Genomic DNA, 17,933 nt, shown 5'->3' with positions numbered 1-17,933 from the left:
CGGGGAGGTGAGGTCTGAAGCAGCTGCAGCAGCCCAGGAGAGATCGTAAGGCCTCAGCTAAGACTGGACTTGGGGGAATGAGGGGGAAAACCCAGAGATAGTTACAGGGTAGCATGATCGGGATTTAGCACTTGGGCATGGGAGGGAGAAGAGGGAGGACGGAAGGGGAGGCCTTCTGTTTGGAGGTGCTATGGCCCCAAGAGAAGGAAGTCCAGGGCCCTGTAGAGGACTCTGGAACCAGAAAGAGACCCTCTGAGTACAAGGATGCTGTTTATGAACACAGTTCAAAGGTGAAAAACAAAATGCCTGAATCCTCTCTGCCTCATGCTGCCCCACTAGGCAAGTCCAGACCGGTGCTCCACTGCCAAGAAATTGTTGTGCTGGGCAAGGCAGGAGTCTCCTAAAACCCTATGTGGCCCACAGGTTTTAAACATCACTTGAAATATCATTTCAGATGAAACATGGTGATGACAGAGAACAGACAACTATGTGTTCATTTACCTTACGTGCTCCCAACGAAGTGGAGAGGTGGCTTGAAGAACTAAGGTGTGAGTGCAGGTACAGTCCAGCATCTGCCCTTCCCTACGCCTCCCTTACAGTGTTTTGAATTAAGAAGATAAAGGAAAGAGAGGTTGAGTATTAATTACTTGCTACTCCAGGGGGACAGAGACATAGTCTTGCAAGGGAACAAGAAGTGCAGAATCAGACTTTTGTTTTAGAGAGTGACTAAGAAACAGGATGAGAACAGAATAAGCAGAAAAGAACTGCTTTAACCAGACCAACAGCACCTACCGCACTATTCTCCCTAGCTGCCTTAGCAAAACAAAAACGGTATTTACACAAAAATACAGCCTGCAATGTTTAAAGCATATTAAACAGATGGTCAAAAAGATGCTGACCATATGTACAACTCATTTCTATCAGTACATTTCTCATTACCCCCAATGATTTCCAGATGGAGGAGGGATGTAGTGGGGGGAGAGGGGACAGCAACAAACCCTCCCTTTGAGAATCACTGAGGGTAGGGGAAGTGGGGGAGAGAGATGTTGCTGAGCTGGCTTGAAGGAAACTTGAATGGATTCACTGGGTGCTTGTGTGTAAAAAACCCAGAGTAAAGGTCTAACTTGAATCTGAGCTTTCTAGAAGTCAGAACCAAAGAGAATATATGAGGGTATGTAATCCCCTTGCATCAATAAAAGGCAGCATTTACATTTTTTCTGGCATGCTATAGTAGGAAAGTTTAGTAGGTATAGCTTTATGTAAGTAAGTTAATAGACATGTCTTTGACTATAGTTTTGTAGAAGATCCAGAAATATTTTTCAAACAATTGGTTTGAAACAATTGGTTTTATTGTAACTCTATTTAGAAAGCCAACAGCATGGTGTTTAATTATGATAATAGGGTCTAGGTAAGTTGTTTCCTGATAATATGGAGACAGAACTCAAATGATCTGGGGGAATATTTAACATATCCATTGGCTATTTTTCACAGCTGTCAGATGGCTTAACTGAGGTGCTAGCAAACATTGGAACAGAATAAACTCCTGGTTGGATTTTCTGACAAGTATCTCAAATGCTGACTTCTGGTGTTCATGTATGAATGTTTAGGTACTGAATATGCACATGGAAAAATGAGTGTTTTGTTATTTTTAAATGATTTTGGCTCATGGATAAAAGAGTGCATTGCATAAGAAGTTTACATTCTTATTATCTGATGAGATGAGAAAATGTCAGTGATTATTTAATAGTGAAGTAGTGTCCAAAACTTCCCTGCTCATTATACAAGTAACATTTCGAAAAAACAAGTTTTCAAAACAGAAGGGGGAAAAAGGCCTTGTCAATGAGTCACTAGATCTATAGTTTGATGATAGGTGTGAGGGACTGAGAGTGAAACATTTTTTAAAAAAATGGATAAGATGCAACTTTTGAGTCTATTTAAAGGAAACAAGTCCTGAGAAGCTATTTCAGGTCAATAAATTTGGCGACAGTGGGGATGGAAGCACACCTTCAAGTTGTGTGCTTATAAAAAGTTTTTCACTGATGTCTGAAGTTTATATGGAACTTCAGTTTAGTATTAGTTGAAAGGAGACAAAATTTTTTCAAGGGATTTTATAGCTTCCAAGAAATTTTTATCAAAGCGAAGGGTAGTGTTACCATTACATGATTTTCTAGTCCTAGGTCAATTAAGGCTACTTTTAGCTTGTCTGTATTAGAGGGAAGAGCTCCCAGGTGAAGTTTTAAGCAAAATCTTGAAATAATTTTAACTAGAAATGTAATCAGAGAGAGTCGCACCATATTAACCTCAGGACCCTAATCTTATCTATCCAGTATGTGTGTAATTAGATGTGGAAACATAAGCATCAACAGGATGTACATTTGAGAGGGTTGATAATTTCCCTAAATGGTTTTCTTGGGCATTGAAGTTACATAAAGAAGGGCTAATTATTAAACTGTCCAACCCTAGCTCTTTAAAATAATGATGCAACAAGTTATTCCACTTAGAAACACCACAGTAATATTGGATTGTAATAAGTTAATGTGACCATTTTCACGTACCAATTTCTAGGGGGGAAAAATAGCCAATAAGGAATCAATCTTCCCCATTCTTATTTACTGTGGCTGAATTACTGGCAAAGCTATTGCAAATCCTGGCTTTACAACATTTATTTATTTATTTTCAATATTATTTTGTATAGTTTTAGGTGTATAGCATAGTGGTTAGACAATATTTTACAAAGTTCCCCACAAACTCCTTTTATTAAGTCCACTAATGATATATGATATATATAGCTTTCAGGCCATCAAATTGGTTCCAGACACATATGGGATATCTGATTAAGATGAGATAATATATATATATATACACACACATTCAGACATTCTAGTCAGGTTTCATCATGGAGCAAGATGAATGTTAGGAGAAATAAGTTCTTTTATGTGTCTGGAAGCCCAGACACACTGTGTTAACCCTAATCAGGATGACTAGTCCACAAAAATTTTCCCCAGATGACTGTTGGAAGGCTGAGAAAGAAAAAATCAAGCCTGAAACCTCACACCCAATGTGAATTATTCTAATAAAAAACAGGCTTCTTGTGAACAAGTGATGCTAAAAACCTGTGTGAGGTTGAGTCAAATTCCCTGCTTCTGCTCCCATGTCCTACTATGTCCTGAGGAGAGCCCTTTTAGTTATTTAGTTTATCTGTAAAACAGGAATCATAATAGTGCCTCCTTCCTAGGGTTCTGGTGAGGATTAAATAGGTTAATTTAAGTAAAGCCTACAGCACGTAAGTGTCCTGGTGTTACTGGACTAAAGGGGCCCATTTGCCAGTGCACGTCAAGACCCAGTAAAATGCAAATAGGAGTTTGCGGCTAAGAATGTAAGGGTTTATTAGTTTAGGAAATGGTGCCAAGCCTGGAGCCACAGGTAAACTAGTGCTCAAAGACCTAGCTCCCAGATGGCTTTCGGGGGATGGGTTATATAGGGGGAAAATAATTCATTAATCATGGTAGTTAAAGGAGCCAGAGCCTGGGCTCTGCTGATTGTTTCGGGACAGGGTAGGGAGTATATGATCATTATATCAGGCCCTGATGTCAGCCATGGGATTGTTATATCTGATTTCATGAGGTTGTGGTCCCTAGGGTTGCTCTGCTTTCATGGGCCTGGGGATGAAGCACAGTTGTCAAGATGTTATCTTTAGCTTGACCAGAAACTCTGATTCTGTGGTCAACAGACCTGAGGCTTAGTTCTTAAGACAGTTTGATGCTGACCAAACTCTGATGTCCTAAGGGCTTAATGATTAAGAAAGGGAGTGGACAGACAGAAAGGAGAAAAAGAGGTCATGTCAAAGAAATTGAATTTCTATGTGTTACACTGGGTGTTCTTTATTTTTATTTATGTTATTGCCTCAGTCTGAATACTGTGGATTATCTAGGAGCCTTTAGCATTTCAGTAGTTTGAATTGAGGTAACTGGAGATTTTATCCTATAGGATTGAACAGTATTAATCTGTCTGGTGATCAAATAACAAAAAATGCTGGAGACAGCTAGTTTTAGATATAATTTAATCAATGACATATCTTTTTCTTTCTTTAAATAACAGAAACACCATCCCAGAGCTCTTTTTGAGGGTAGGTATATAGTAATAAGGATCTGAACCACATACCATGAAATTGCATGCAGCAGTAATATTTAGTGTGGGGCTGGACACATCCCCCCTCCATCTAGGGACTGAGGCTCAGTACCCCGCCCACCCCTGCCCTGGCAAGGCAAGTCAGAGACACTACAGTTAACCTGGCCACCATCTGGCCACCATCATGTGTCTTCTGTGCCTTCTCCCTTGGGCTCTGAGTGTGTGTGTGTTCATGATCAAGGACTTAGTCTTCTGTAATACAATATTAACATCTTAGATTTATAGGATTTATAAATCTAGTAGTGTAAGTCTGCCAATTTTGTTCTTATTATTCAAGATTGTCTTTTGCAATTCCAGGTCTTTGGCATTTTAATATAAATTTTAGAATAAGCTTGTTAGCTTCTACCAGAAAAGAAAGAAAAAAGCTTGCTGAGATTTTGATTGGGATTACAATGAAACAATAGAGCAATCTGGAGCGTATTGGCATCTCTCCAGCATTATTGAGTGTTCTAATCCACGGACATGATTTATCTCTCCATATAGTTTCTTTCTGGGTTGCAGCTTTAGTTCATTTCGATCCACCACAATTTCAAATGTACTGCTTAGGGATATAAGCCCCTCCCCCCAGCCAGGCCTAGGGATCTAAGACCATGAGGGGACAGGATCTCTCTCTGCTTCTTAGTCCAGCCTGCAACCTTCTCTAAAGCCACTGAGGTGCCCCAGTCTGATGGGGGAGAACTGACTCTGCATTTGGGGCTCCTCCAGGTTCTAGTCCACCAGGCCAGCTCGCACATGGCTGTTAAAAGTTTGGCTGGTGTCCCTTGTCCCAGAAGGTCCTTTGCTTATAGCTATGGGAGGCTTGTTTCTGTACCTGCCAGTCACCAAACTTGAAAAATGCCACCAGGCATAAAAGTGCCCACTGGTCTCTACTTATTGAGGAGGGATTAGTTCATCTCTCAGATTTAATCCTCTTGACCTTTGTATCCACGACTCGCTAGTGGTTTTAAGGAAAAATACAATATTTTAAAATATTTTTTTTCTAGTGTTTTCTCAGTGTTTACGGTAAGACCAATGATCTTTTGCAACTTTCTACATCCTACCTGGAAATAGAATCAAGGTAGACATTTTTAAAAACTGAAATTAGACGATTTTTTTTTTTTTAGATTAGTCAATCTGTTAGGAGAAGGCGGAGTACACACTCTGCTTCTCCTCCCAACACGAAGCACAAAAACCTATATTTTATATTGTGTCATAACGTCGAGGCACTACATTTAATCAACCAAATTTAAATTTTATCTCTCTTAAGGATACAAGTCTGGTGGCAGGTAAACTCTGATTTTTTTTTTCTTTCTTTTCACAATAGTTCATATTTTGAATATTTGAATTTTCCATGAAAATAACATCAAACGACATCATAAAATCAGTGGAAGATTCATCTGAAAAGACCTCAGAAATATGATCCACAGCAAATCTGATAGAACATTTTTTATTGATGCTTCTAATCAGAACTTGGACACTATTCCACAGGAGATCTTAGAATTAAAAGAATTAGAAGAAGTGCACCTGGAAAACAACCAGATTGAAGAAATCCCCAAGGCTATCCAGCACTTGAAGAATGTCAAGGTCCTCTACCTGAACCAGAACAGGCTGAGCGAGCTGTGCCCCGAGCTGGGGAAGCTGAGCCGCCTGGAGGGGCTGGACTTGAGCGACAACCCGCTGCAGCCCGCCTCGCTGCAGGTGGTCAGCAGCATCCGCTCGCTGCGCCAGCTGCGCCTCTACCGCACCGAGCTGGCCGAGGTGGCCATCGAAATCTGCAAACTCCTTCACCACCTGGAGCTGCTCGGGCTGTCGGGAAACCACCTGAGCGCCCTGCCCATGGAAATCGTGAACCAGACCAAACTGAGGGAGATCTACCTGAAGCAAAACCATTTTGAAGTTTTCCCGCCCGAGCTCTGCGTGCTCTACCACCTGGAGATCATCGACCTCGACGAGAACAAGCTCACGGCCATCCCCGAGGAGATCGGGAACCTGACCAGGCTGCAGAAGCTCTACGTGGCTCACAACAGCCTGCACGCGCTGCCCGAGGCCCTGTGCCAGTGCAGCAAACTGTCGGTGCTGGATCTGTCCTACAACCGCCTGCACTTCATCCCGCACACCCTGGAGGGGCTCCTGGACATGACGGAGCTGGGGCTGAACGGGAACCCGCTGGAGAAGGTGCCGCGCCTCGTCTGCCGCTGGACGGCGCTGCACCTGCTCTACGTGCGCGCCACCGGCCTGCGCGCGCTGCGCCGCTCCTTCCGCCGCCTGGGCAACCTGCGCTTCCTGGACCTCAGCCAGAACCACCTGGAGAGCTTCCCGCCGCAGGTGTGCTCTCTGAGGAACCTGGAGATCCTGGCGCTGGATGACAATAAGATCTGGCAGGTACTGGCCCTTCCCGGCTGCCCCCTTGCTCTCCTCAAGCGCCCTTCCTGCCCTAAGTTGGGGCGGTGCTGGGCCTAAACATCAGGCCGTTCGAACTGGTTTTGTGGGCGAAAATCCAGGGTTAATAAATATACCCAACAAGATGGTCATTTATATTACTCCCCTCCCCCAATACTGTTAATCATAAATAGTAGCTAATGTGGATTTACAATAGGTTTGTCAGTCACTGGGCACAGTGTGTGACATGGGTTATCTCATTTAATGCTCACAAAGTTTTGGTTTTTTAAAATATGTTTTTATTGATTTCAGAGGGAGGAAGGGAGAAGGAGAGAGAGAGATAGAAACATAAATGATGAGTCATTGATCGGCTGCCTCTTACTCGCCCCCGACTGGGGATCGAACCCGCAACCCAGGCATGTGCCCTGACCGAGAATCAAATCTCGATCTCCTGGATCCTAGGTCAATGCTCAACAGCCGAGCCACACCCAGCCGGGCTGCCATAGAGTTTTAAAACTGCCTTTCAGCAAGTAGATATTTTGATAGTAACTTTAAGGTTTAGGAAGTGAATCTAGGATTTAATCTGTACATAAGTAGCAACCCGCCTTGGAGGATTTTAGACGTTCCAGGAGAGGCCGGCTGCCCATCCCTTTAACTATTTCACCACTGATGAAAAAAATTCCTTTACAGTGGATAAACTCCCTCCTTCCAAAGCAGTTGGAGTGAAAGTTTCAAGAAATAAAGAGCCCATGGGAAGAGTAACACCTTGACTTAATTCCTACGAGTCATGGGTGATACCTAATCCTTTCCTGTGAGAGATTTTAAGAGATCAGGGTGGAGGAGGGAATCACACACAGATGGCTCCTTAACAAAGATAAACCTCATCCAAAACCAAGTTTTACCACAAGTCAACTGCGCTGAAATGTGGACATGTTAAATATTATATCGAACATGAAAATCTGTGTCCCATTCTTATGACAGTGGCTTTTGCTTTTTGTCTTCCCTTCTCAGTTTCCTCTTATGCTACTATCTCCTGTAACCCCCTGTGCTTTTCTGTCCCCTATGACACATGGCCTTTAAGCCGGCTCCTTATCTCTCTCATCCCAAAGATTTACCTGATGGGTTTCTGGCTTTTGAAGTCTGCCCAGTAGCTTTTTCTTGCCTAGGTAGATAGAGGCAAAAATAGCTGACTTATACCATGTGTGTAGATGGATTTTATTTGTGTGATACATTTCTATTAAAGGAGAAAACCCATTCTCAACGTGGCTATAGCTCGGTTGTTGAGTGAGCAGTCATTGTCCTCCCCTGACGCTCTGTAGGTTTCTGCACATCCAGATTTACTTCCACTATACTTTAATATGACTGTGATGGGGTTAATTATGGATCTTGAATATCCCTAGGGGGAAAAAAACCTTTAAACGTTCAATGTGCTTTGAAAAAGAAAAGCTAAACCTGTGAGCTAAGTAAATAGCAGTAAGAGTGAAATTGCTAGGTTATGATGAAGTGGTTAGATTGAAAAATCTTTTCTCATTATTTTAACTGCCTGATGAAGAATTTTTAAATAGATGGGAAGGAAAGTGTAAACATCAGTTACTCTGGAGATTGATTGACTGGTCCTGATTTTTTTTTTAATTAGTTAAATAAAACTGTAAACATTTTACAGCATGTTTAGGAAAATTAGCCCTCACTCTACACAGTAAAAAGAAAAATGTCTTACAGAAGATTCCAGGTGTGTGAGACTTTTACTGACAGGTTATCTCTACAAGGGGCTTTCTTTTGACCTATTTCCCAGTTATCTATCTATTTTGCCCATGGTTAGAGAGGTCTGGGCTAAGCTGAACTAGGAAAGCAGAGTAGCAGATTAGGGAGACAGTGGGAGGAAAGCCCAAGGGCTAAAGCAGGAAACTGTTCGGAAGGATTTCCCAGTTAGGAATAAAGCTAGATAAAGGGGCAGGGGTTTAAAGTGAGCTAAGAAGCTGTTGAGATATATAGCTGGGCTTTTAATTTTTTTTTCCTACAAGAAAATTGTAGGAAAATAATTGTAATATAATCAATAGGTGAGTGTGTCACACATTTTAAGAATGAGATTTTTCCATGTGGTTCCAGAGGGCCAGAAAGACCAATAGGTGGATACAATAGTGACACAGATTTTGGCTTGACAAAAGAAGAAAATCTGTTGATTAGAGGTCTGCATCCATAGTAATGAGCTTCTCATTTCTGGAGATGGTGTTTAACTAACTGTGGGTGGGATGGTTAGCCACAGTCTTAGAGGGTAAGAATAGAGGGCCTTCCAACCCTGAATGTCTGGGAGTCTGTGAAATGCCTACCTAAAACCTGCATAGGGCACACAGGTCTTGGTGTTCACTGGAGGGAAGAAATAGGACAATATATAATAGCCTTCATTGTTTGCATCCAACTGAGATCTCAACTGAATTTTCAAAGTTGCTGAGTTACAACTCTAAAAGAGAATGAAATTTTACTCTTTTTGACAGCATAGAAGGTATTGTGCTAAGTGAAATAAGTCAGAGAAAGACAAATACCATATGATTTCATTTATATGGGGAATCTAAAGAGCAAAATAAATGAACAAACAAAAATGAAACAGACTCATAGTATTTAGGCTTGTTGAGAAGGAACACATGAGGCCAGATGAGAAGGTAAAGGCAATTTTATTAGGACATCTGAATACAGATGGTTAAAGCATCTGAATACGGATGGGCTGAGCGCCAAGTGGCATCAGTGCGAGTGGCTGGGGAGCAAGTCTTTTTATAGTGTGTAGGGAGGGAAGTTTTTGGCACGAGCACAGCTTTTTCTGAGCAGGAGTAGAGAGCTGTTGAATGTAAGGAACAGATTGTTGCTTGAGATAACCTTCTCATGCAGGGAGTGAACGTTGTCAAGCATAACGAACAGAATGTGGCTCGGGAAATGAGTTTACCTAAAGTTTACATTCTCGTATGGGGGGAGAGGGAGCCCTCAGGAACATTAAGCTTTTGTCCAAACCTAACAGATTACAGAGATCAGGCTCGTGGTTGCCAGAGGGGAAGAGGGTTGGGGGGCTGGGTGAAAAAGGTGAAGGGATTAAGAACTACAAATTGGTAGTTAAAGAATAGTCACAGAGATGTAAATTACAGCATAGGGAATATAATCAATAATATTGTAATACCTATGCACAGTGTCAGGTGGGTACTTGAAATATTGGAGGGACCCTCTGCAAAGTATGTGACTGTCTAACCAGTATGCAGTACATCTGAAACTAATACAGAATAATATTGAATGTAAAAAATATATATAAGTGCAGTTGCAGCTACAGGGCTGAGTGTCACCATGCCATTTTGCACACTTGGACTTGTGTAGTGCACAACCTATATATGGAAGCCCTGTCCAGAAACTCTATTTCCTGATACAAAGATAATTGGACTTGTAGAAAAAATTGCTGAATTAAATAAAGCCTTTTAGGGTGAGAGGCCATGTCACTAAATTTATCACTTCTAATAACTGAATTAATTTTGAATATTATAATTGCAATATTACACTAATAACTTCAGTTCTTTTTCTTTCAGCAGTGTCAAGCATTTGCTACACTACAGGTCAAAAATTTGCAATAAAGGTTAAAATTGCTCCAATTTAAAGCAATGTCTAAGAGTGAAGAGCAGAGAGGCTCAGGGAAAAAGTGGAACTCTCTACTTTAGGTCTGCAAGTATAAATAGAATATATGCAAACATATGTGCAAATTTGTCATGAGTAGGAGTTGCTAAATTGCTTTATTTTTTTGTTTAACAATCTGCCTCAAAACTAAAAGCCCAATTTATTTTATTACTGTTAAAAATAATCTTGACCTGCCCTGGCCAAGTGGCTCAGCTGGTTGGAGTGTCGTCCCATACAGCCAAAAAAAAAAAAAAAAAGGTTGTGGGTTTGATTTCCAGTCAGGTCACATACCTAGGTTGTGGGTTCAATCCCAGGCGGAGCATGTGCAGGAGGCAGCCAATCAATGATCGATGTTTCTCTCTCACATCAATGCCTCTCTCTCTCTTCCCCCTTCCTCTCTCTCTAAAATCAATAAACATATCCTCAGGTGAGGATTTAAAAGAAAAAAATCTTAACCTGAAACTTATCTTTTTGGCATACTTTTAGTTACCTTCAGACATCAGCTCACTTTCAAAATTGAAGATTCTTGGACTAAGCGGGAATCAGTTCTTTTTCTTCCCGGAAGAAATCTTTTCTTTAGAGTCTTTGGAGAAATTATACATTGGGCAAGATCAGGGAGCCAAGCTCTCCTATGTGCCAGAGGACATTGGGAAACTACAGGTAAGCCTTCCCAAATGAACAGGCAAAGAAGTACACGCCTACTGATTCCTTAAGTTGGGCGATATTGAGAAAACATGGCCCTGTCCCTACAGGCTGTGCGTGGAACCAAACACACTAGATTTCCAGCTCCAAACAAGCAGTCATTATTATACTTTGAGCCTTCTACTGTCTTCCTGAGCAACCCCCAGATTTAAACCTGAAGAATATTATTTTGTGATTACTGTTGGGTATGTCATGTCATACTCCTTTCCACTGTGTTGTTTGGAATGTTTTATTTGCAGAAATTGAGCCATATTGTTTTTCATTTAGTTTCCTCTTTTTATAACTTGCCCCTGAAAGTTGTACTATTTAGAAGTTAAAATATCATACAGGTGACATGGCTGGGAACTACATTTTGGATGGGGCAATAGGCTTCCCACCCTACATGGTAGATGGCAAATCATGGTCTATTTCACTGTTGCTCCTGGTTCGCTGAAGATGGGTCCACAGCACTATGCTAAATCCTAGAAAAAACAACAAGATAACTTCATTCAAAGAAGCCATACTAGTGTGTCTTTACCTTTATGCATATGTTAAAGAATTGTTATTTTTTTATGCTCTTGGTACTGCACTCTTAACACTGATAAAGTAGGATAACACTACATTATCCCGGTCATGGAACTGAGCAATTGTCTGTATAGCACAAATACTTCTCACCTACAACACAGAGTTCCTCTTCCTAATTCTCCATCCTTTGCCCTGTGTTCAAAGAACTCCGTTCATCATCCTGCTCATTGTACATGTACTGTCACACTCTCCAAAATCTTAAGGTGAAATACAAACAAATTTTTGCCCAGTGAATTTGAAAGTAGTTATTATTTGTTGTTTTGGGGTTTTTTTTGTTTTGTTTTAATTTTATTATTGTTTAAAATATTACAGATGTCCCTTTTTCTCCCCAATGACCCATTCCACCCTGTTCCTTCCCCCTCCCCAGTCCCTCTCCCCACCATTGTCCATGTCCTTGGGTTGTATATATATGCACATAAATTCTTTGGTTACTCTCTCCCCCTCCACCCACCCACCCTCCTTCATCCCTCTGACATTCATCAGTCTCATCCATGCTTCCATGTCATTGAATCTGTTCTGTTCATCAGTTTATTAAGTTCTTTAGATTCCACGTATAAGCGAGATTATGTGATATTTGTCTTTCGCTGCCTGGCTTATTTCACTTAGTATAATATTCTCCAGGTCCAAAAGTAGTTATTATTTGTACACTTGGCTACTTCCACTTGGGCAATATTGGATGTGTGGAGTTAAATGATCCAAATTATTTTTCTATAAAGTTCTCATGAAACAAATAAACACTAGATTTCCATGTTCTATTTTCCCTACATAAATGGGAACCATTTCTAATGGTTTAACTCAAAAATAACTTTTTGATGATGGTCCTTTAAATGTTTTTTCCCCTTTATTGCAATGCATAATAACCCTCCTTGAAAGAACATGGGAACTCACAGGTGATTCTAGTTATTATAATTCATTTTTCAATGTGAGGATCATTATGGTATACTATCATATTATTTCAGAATCTTAAAGAGCTGTATATAGAGAACAACCATCTAGAGAGCTTGCCAGTAACCTTGGGATCAATGCCTAACCTGGAAATCCTTGATTGCCGCCACAATCTGCTTAAGCAACTTCCAGATGCCATCTGCCAAGGACAAGGTGGGGAATCTTAGTAGGTCCACAGCCTAGTAGAGTTTGAAGCTAGCATTTCCCTTGATGAAGCCTTTTTTGTTTTACTAAAGACAATTTCAGTATTTAGAGAGCTTGGCCCTACCCCATTACCACCTCTTAGGGCTCACTAGTGATGTGGGGAAGGTCGGGTGCCTGACTAGTACAGCTAAGAACCTCACAGAGGCAGATTAGTTATTGGGAATTGAAAAAGAAAAGTAAATAGCAACTACTAAGAAAATTAGAATTCATCCACATTATACCATCAACAATAATTTACTGAATACCTACTACATGCTGGAACTGGGAGTTGGGGGGTCCTGCAGTAAATTCAATTAGGTCTCTAAGTGACTTGAAGAAAAGAAAAATACTGACTGGAGAGTGGTGAAATCAGCCTTGCTGGGTGTGGCTCAGTGGTCGAGCACCCACCTAGGATCCAGGAGATCGAAGGTCAATTCCCAGTTAGGGCACATGCCCAGGTTGTGGGCTCGATTCCCAGTCGGGGGCATACAGGAGGCAGCCGATCAATGACTCTCTCATCATTGATGTTTCTGTCTCTCTCTCTCCCTTCCTCTCTCTGAAATCAATAAAGATATATTTAAAATAAAATAAAAGTGGTGAAATCAGCTAGGGGTGGGGGATAGAGGTAGGGGGCTTTTGGAGCTACATGATTGACGTGAAAAGTCATATATGATTCATATTTAAACACTCAAACATTTTCCATTATTCGTACATCCATTCATCCATCCATTCAGTTAACAAGCTCTTGCTGAGTTCCTACTGGGACCAGATTAAAACTTTTTCCTTAATGTACTGAATCTTCAGGTTTATAGATATGTCTCCAACTATGACTACTTCTTAGTGCAAGGAGGATGAGAAGTGGGAATGGGAGCTGCTACCTGCCCGCAAGACATTCAAGATTAGAGGCTGAGGGTGGGCATGCAGTGCTCCTTAGTGCTCTTCCTGACTATACATTTTTATCCTGTCCTTGGTCCCTGGAGGAATGAAACAATCTCAAAATTTTTTAGTGCTTACTATTTTCCTTTCTCTAATACTTATTTACACTAGTTCCAACAACTTTGAGTTGTCGTGAAGAAGAGAACTTGGGTTTGCATTATCGAATCTGATGTTTCTTGTGACATGGCCCAGTAGGAAACAAAAAATATTTCAAAGTGACTGGACTAAAGAATTCACATTTTAATCTTGCCTGTCTTTAAGGTAGATTCATCATTTAAAAATATTGTTTCAGCTTTGAGAGAATTACTGCTTGAGGACAACTTGCTCACTGAACTTCCAGAGGATTTAGACGGTCTAATGAATCTAAATGTCCTGACACTGATGGACAATCCCATGGAGGACCCCCCAAAAGAAGTGTACACCAAAGGCAAAGAGGCTATATTCACATACCTTAAGGAGAAAAGAAATATGAAAATAACAGCGACAAAGGTAAAATCATCAAACTTTCTGGATAATATATTCATAGTTGCTTTGGAGAGGGGTTAGTGTTAAACACATTACAGATTATCCAGTGGGGCTGCTCTTTACACATCTATACCTTGTCCTTAAGAGTAGAGACTCTTATTTACTTACCCAGGGCTAAGTGAGAGACTTTTGAACACCACCCAAGCATTTTTGTCTTTTATGTTCCTTATCTCCTTGTCAGATAAGAAGCCGACAACCAGGCAAAAGAACCCCAAATTTCAAATCCTAAAACAATCTAAAATTCTTAGACTATTCACTGGAGTGAAAAGCTGATGTTAAAGTCAGTAAGATGAAGGCTGAAAAATTAGAAATGAAAGCATTTATGGAGCAGAGGTCTAGAGACCAGAGTTCTGCTCTGCCGCTAACTAATCAAAGGGCTAAGAGCCCTGGCACTCCCCTTCTTGGCCACCAAGCTCATGGAGACATAAGGATGCCCCCGGCAGACCAGGAATGTGTCCACTTCAGTCAGTATTCAGCATTCTTTATTCAACTGGTCCTAGCTCCCATCTTCTCACACCCTACTTCCATACCTGCTCCCCCTAAAATATACCTTCCACTCAGCAGTCAGGCTGATGCTGTCAAAACAGGTCAATCAGCCCCCCTCTGCTGAAATCAACCGTTTTCCATTTTCCCTGAAATTAAACTCATAGATAATATAACCTACCAAAACCACATAATTTTAATAAATCAAAGTAATGCCTGAGCTATAACATAAAGGAAAAAGAAAAGTAATTTATATTACAATATTTATTTTAATATGCTTATACTCAAGAATGACTAAACTGGAAGAAAAATAATAATACTTTTTGGAAACTTCCTAAAAGCATTTTGAAAAACCATACACCCTATTTTTTTTTTTTTAATATATCTTTATTGATTTCAGAGAGAGGAAGGGAGGAGAGAGAGACACAGAAACATCAGTGATGAGAGAGTTGTCAACTGGCTGCCTCCTGCACGCCCCCTACTGGGGATGGAGCCCGCAACCCGAGTATGCGCCCTGACCCGGAATTGAACCTCAGTCTTCTGGATCCTATGTTGATGCTCAACAGCTGAGCCACACCCAGCGGGGCAACCATACACCCTCTTGAACATTTTCAAAATTGGTATTTAAATTTTTTTGCCACTAAGCTTAAACCATTGCAAGGGATCTACTTTCTGGTGAATTTTAAATATTGACATTTTCAAATAGCTCTTAAACCAATATTTTAAATGTACCCAATGGAATCTAAATATTATTTTGATTTGATACATCAGTCAACATCAATTTACAAAATACCTGAACAAGTTCTTATTTTACAGGCAGAAATTTTGCCATGTCCTTTTCTTCTTGAACATGTATTTTTATTCCATTTTCCCTTTAGAATTGATCTTAATGTTTTATGTGATTATATATGTGTGTGTGTGTATATAGTATTAGTTATATATGTAATTTTAAGTCACATGGATCACCTTTCATACTTATAGGCAACCAAAATTTTTATGTAAATTAAATTTTAAAATAAAAAATTTTTTGTGACTACAGGGTTTTTAATGTTCTGGATTATTATATTTTATTAGTCATATTATAATTATTGGTAATATAAAATTGACCAAAACAACATAACATCTATTATTAATTTTGATGTTTAATTATTTGACCTATAGGATTTCTGTGAAATACACATACAAATGATAGAAACTTTTTCACATAGTTTATGTATCCTTGCATAAATATTACTTATGGCTAGAGTGAGATGGGGCTTGGCATCAGCTCTATGCTAGTGTTTCATTTTACAGATGAAGTGCTGAGAAACCTAGTCCCCATAAATAAGGTGATGAGCATGGAAGAAGCGTTTTTCTTTGCCTACATTTTGTTTTAAATGGCAGTATCTTTCATATCTCTTGAACGTTTCCCAGATTTATACCCCCCAAAATCAGATGATACCAGGCTCTTAGCAGACAAATCAACTGGTCCACTTCCACTTTTCTTGAAGGCAAAGAGTTGGAAGGCAAAAGGATTGATAACCATGTCCTTAGAGCCCACATCAATAATAACTATTTTGAATTGTCCTAGTTTTGGTGTCCCAGAGGTTTCTGAAGTCCAGGGCAACACACCCTAGTCAGATACAGGTGGATGAGAGGTGTGCCGAGGGGCAGCTGTGTTCCTAGGCAGATACATTTTAGGAAGGGGTATATACGGAAGTTGAAATTTTGGAAACAGATTGCCTCCAAACTACCCAAGCGTGCACACCCTCGGCAAGCCTTTGTGGACCAGGGGCTATGTCACACAATTGAAGACCTGAAGACAACACAAAGCCCTGTAATTTTCAGAATGCCTCTAGAGGGCAGTACTGTCCCCTGAAAAATCACCACCCTAACTGATCTGCTTTTACTCCCCATCTCATCTTTCCCATTTTTGCTTTACTTGAGTCACAGACAGGATCCTTAGTATGTTTCCAACGTCCAAGCATGCTTGTGCCTCAGGGTCTTAACTCTGGCTCCTCCTGCCCAGAGATGATTCCCCCAGATATGGACAAGACTCTGCCCTCTGCTGAGTTTCTGCTCAAATATCCTCGTAACTGCCCTTAATCCACCTTATATAAAACAGCATACCCCACCTAACTTATTCATTCATTCATTAAACAAATATTTGTTGAGCTTCTACTATGTGCCAGGCATTGTTCTAGGCACCGGAAGTACATCAATGAACAAAACACAAATATAGCTATCCTCATATTGCTTAAAGTCTAGTGTGATGGGAATAAAAACATGAAATATAAAACAAAATTATATACTGTGTTAGAAAGTGATAAGTGGTATTGGAGAAAAAGTTCAAGCCAAGGGGACCTGAGATTACTAGAAGTTGTGTGTGTGTGTGTGTGTTGCGGGATTTCAATTTAAATGATAGGGTAGGCCTCACTGGAAAAATGACTGCCTCAGTTAGCTCAGGCTACCGTAACAACAAGCCATAGATTAGGCTTCAACAACAGAAATGTATTTCCTCACAGTTCTGGATGATAAAGTTTCCAAGAGCCTACTTACTACTAGAGGAGGGATGTTCCTGAGTAGGCGGGAGGGAAGAGGCAGGGAGGGCGGGCTGTGGGCAGGCAGGGGCATGGGAAGTCTAGCAGCCAGAAGGCAGGCCGGGCAGAGGCACTCCCGGGTCCCCTTACTGCGCGCTGTCGTCTCCAGGGCACGGAACACATGTCTCATGATCCATGCATGTGTTTACTGTTTATTGTCTCGTCCCCTCATTGGAACGTGAGCTCCCCAAAGGCAGTGACAACAGTATTTAACTGCTGTTTCCCAAAGGTTTAGGACAGTGCTTGGCGCATAAAAATACCCAATACTTAAAAAAAAAAAAATTCCTGGAAGACTGGCCAGTTGAGAAAGAGAAATAATAAGGTGTAGAGTTCCAATCACGTTCCATCCTCCACATCTTTAAAACCACATGTCAGAACAAAGAGACGTAACCATCCCCACGATACCAGCTGACGCTGTTTGGGTTTCTCTCGTTTTCAGCTTCAGGCGTGGTGGCGCGGAATGATGGTACGGAAAGGATTTGGGAGATTTGGTGAACTGTTAAAACTGCGAAAGAAAGGGAAGAATTCTCCAAAACCTAAGAAAGGAAAGAAAGATGTAAAAGAAAAACCTGTAAAGGAAAAGAAGAAATAATTTTGTAGATTAATGACTTGAGGTAATGAACCCTGGTGGATTAAGAAGGCAACATATATAGGAATTAGATGGCCACCACACTAACATTATTCACAGAATTATGGTTATGTGTACAAATAAAGATTCTTACTTTTACTGAAATATTTGTGATAAAATGATATGAAGCCTGGGAATTGCTTCAGAATAATATCAGGGAGAGGTAAGAGTGAGGGATCCAAATGAAACAAGACTAA

General features: G+C 40.6%; 1 protein-coding gene across 1 annotated transcript; it reads left to right on the top strand.

The window, feature by feature from the left end:
* The first annotated feature begins 495 nt into the window (after positions 1-495).
* On the top strand, positions 496-17,700 carry LRRIQ4 (leucine rich repeats and IQ motif containing 4). Its single transcript, XM_016202991.2, is given in 8 exon segments — positions 496-558; positions 5,492-5,560; positions 5,562-5,599; positions 5,601-6,549; positions 10,678-10,851; positions 12,417-12,555; positions 13,814-14,010; positions 17,548-17,700. Coding segments are annotated over 7 exon segments (1,692 nt in total). The 5' UTR covers positions 496-558; positions 5,492-5,518.
* Positions 17,701-17,933: the final 233 nt, after the last annotated feature.

Source organism: Miniopterus natalensis, chromosome 6 (assembly GCF_054644295.1).
Source record: "Miniopterus natalensis isolate mMinNat1 chromosome 6, mMinNat1.hap1, whole genome shotgun sequence".
Taxonomy (NCBI): domain Eukaryota; kingdom Metazoa; phylum Chordata; class Mammalia; order Chiroptera; family Miniopteridae; genus Miniopterus; species Miniopterus natalensis.
Note: the sequence above shows the minus strand (reverse complement) of the source record. Positions and strands in the feature narration are given on the sequence as shown.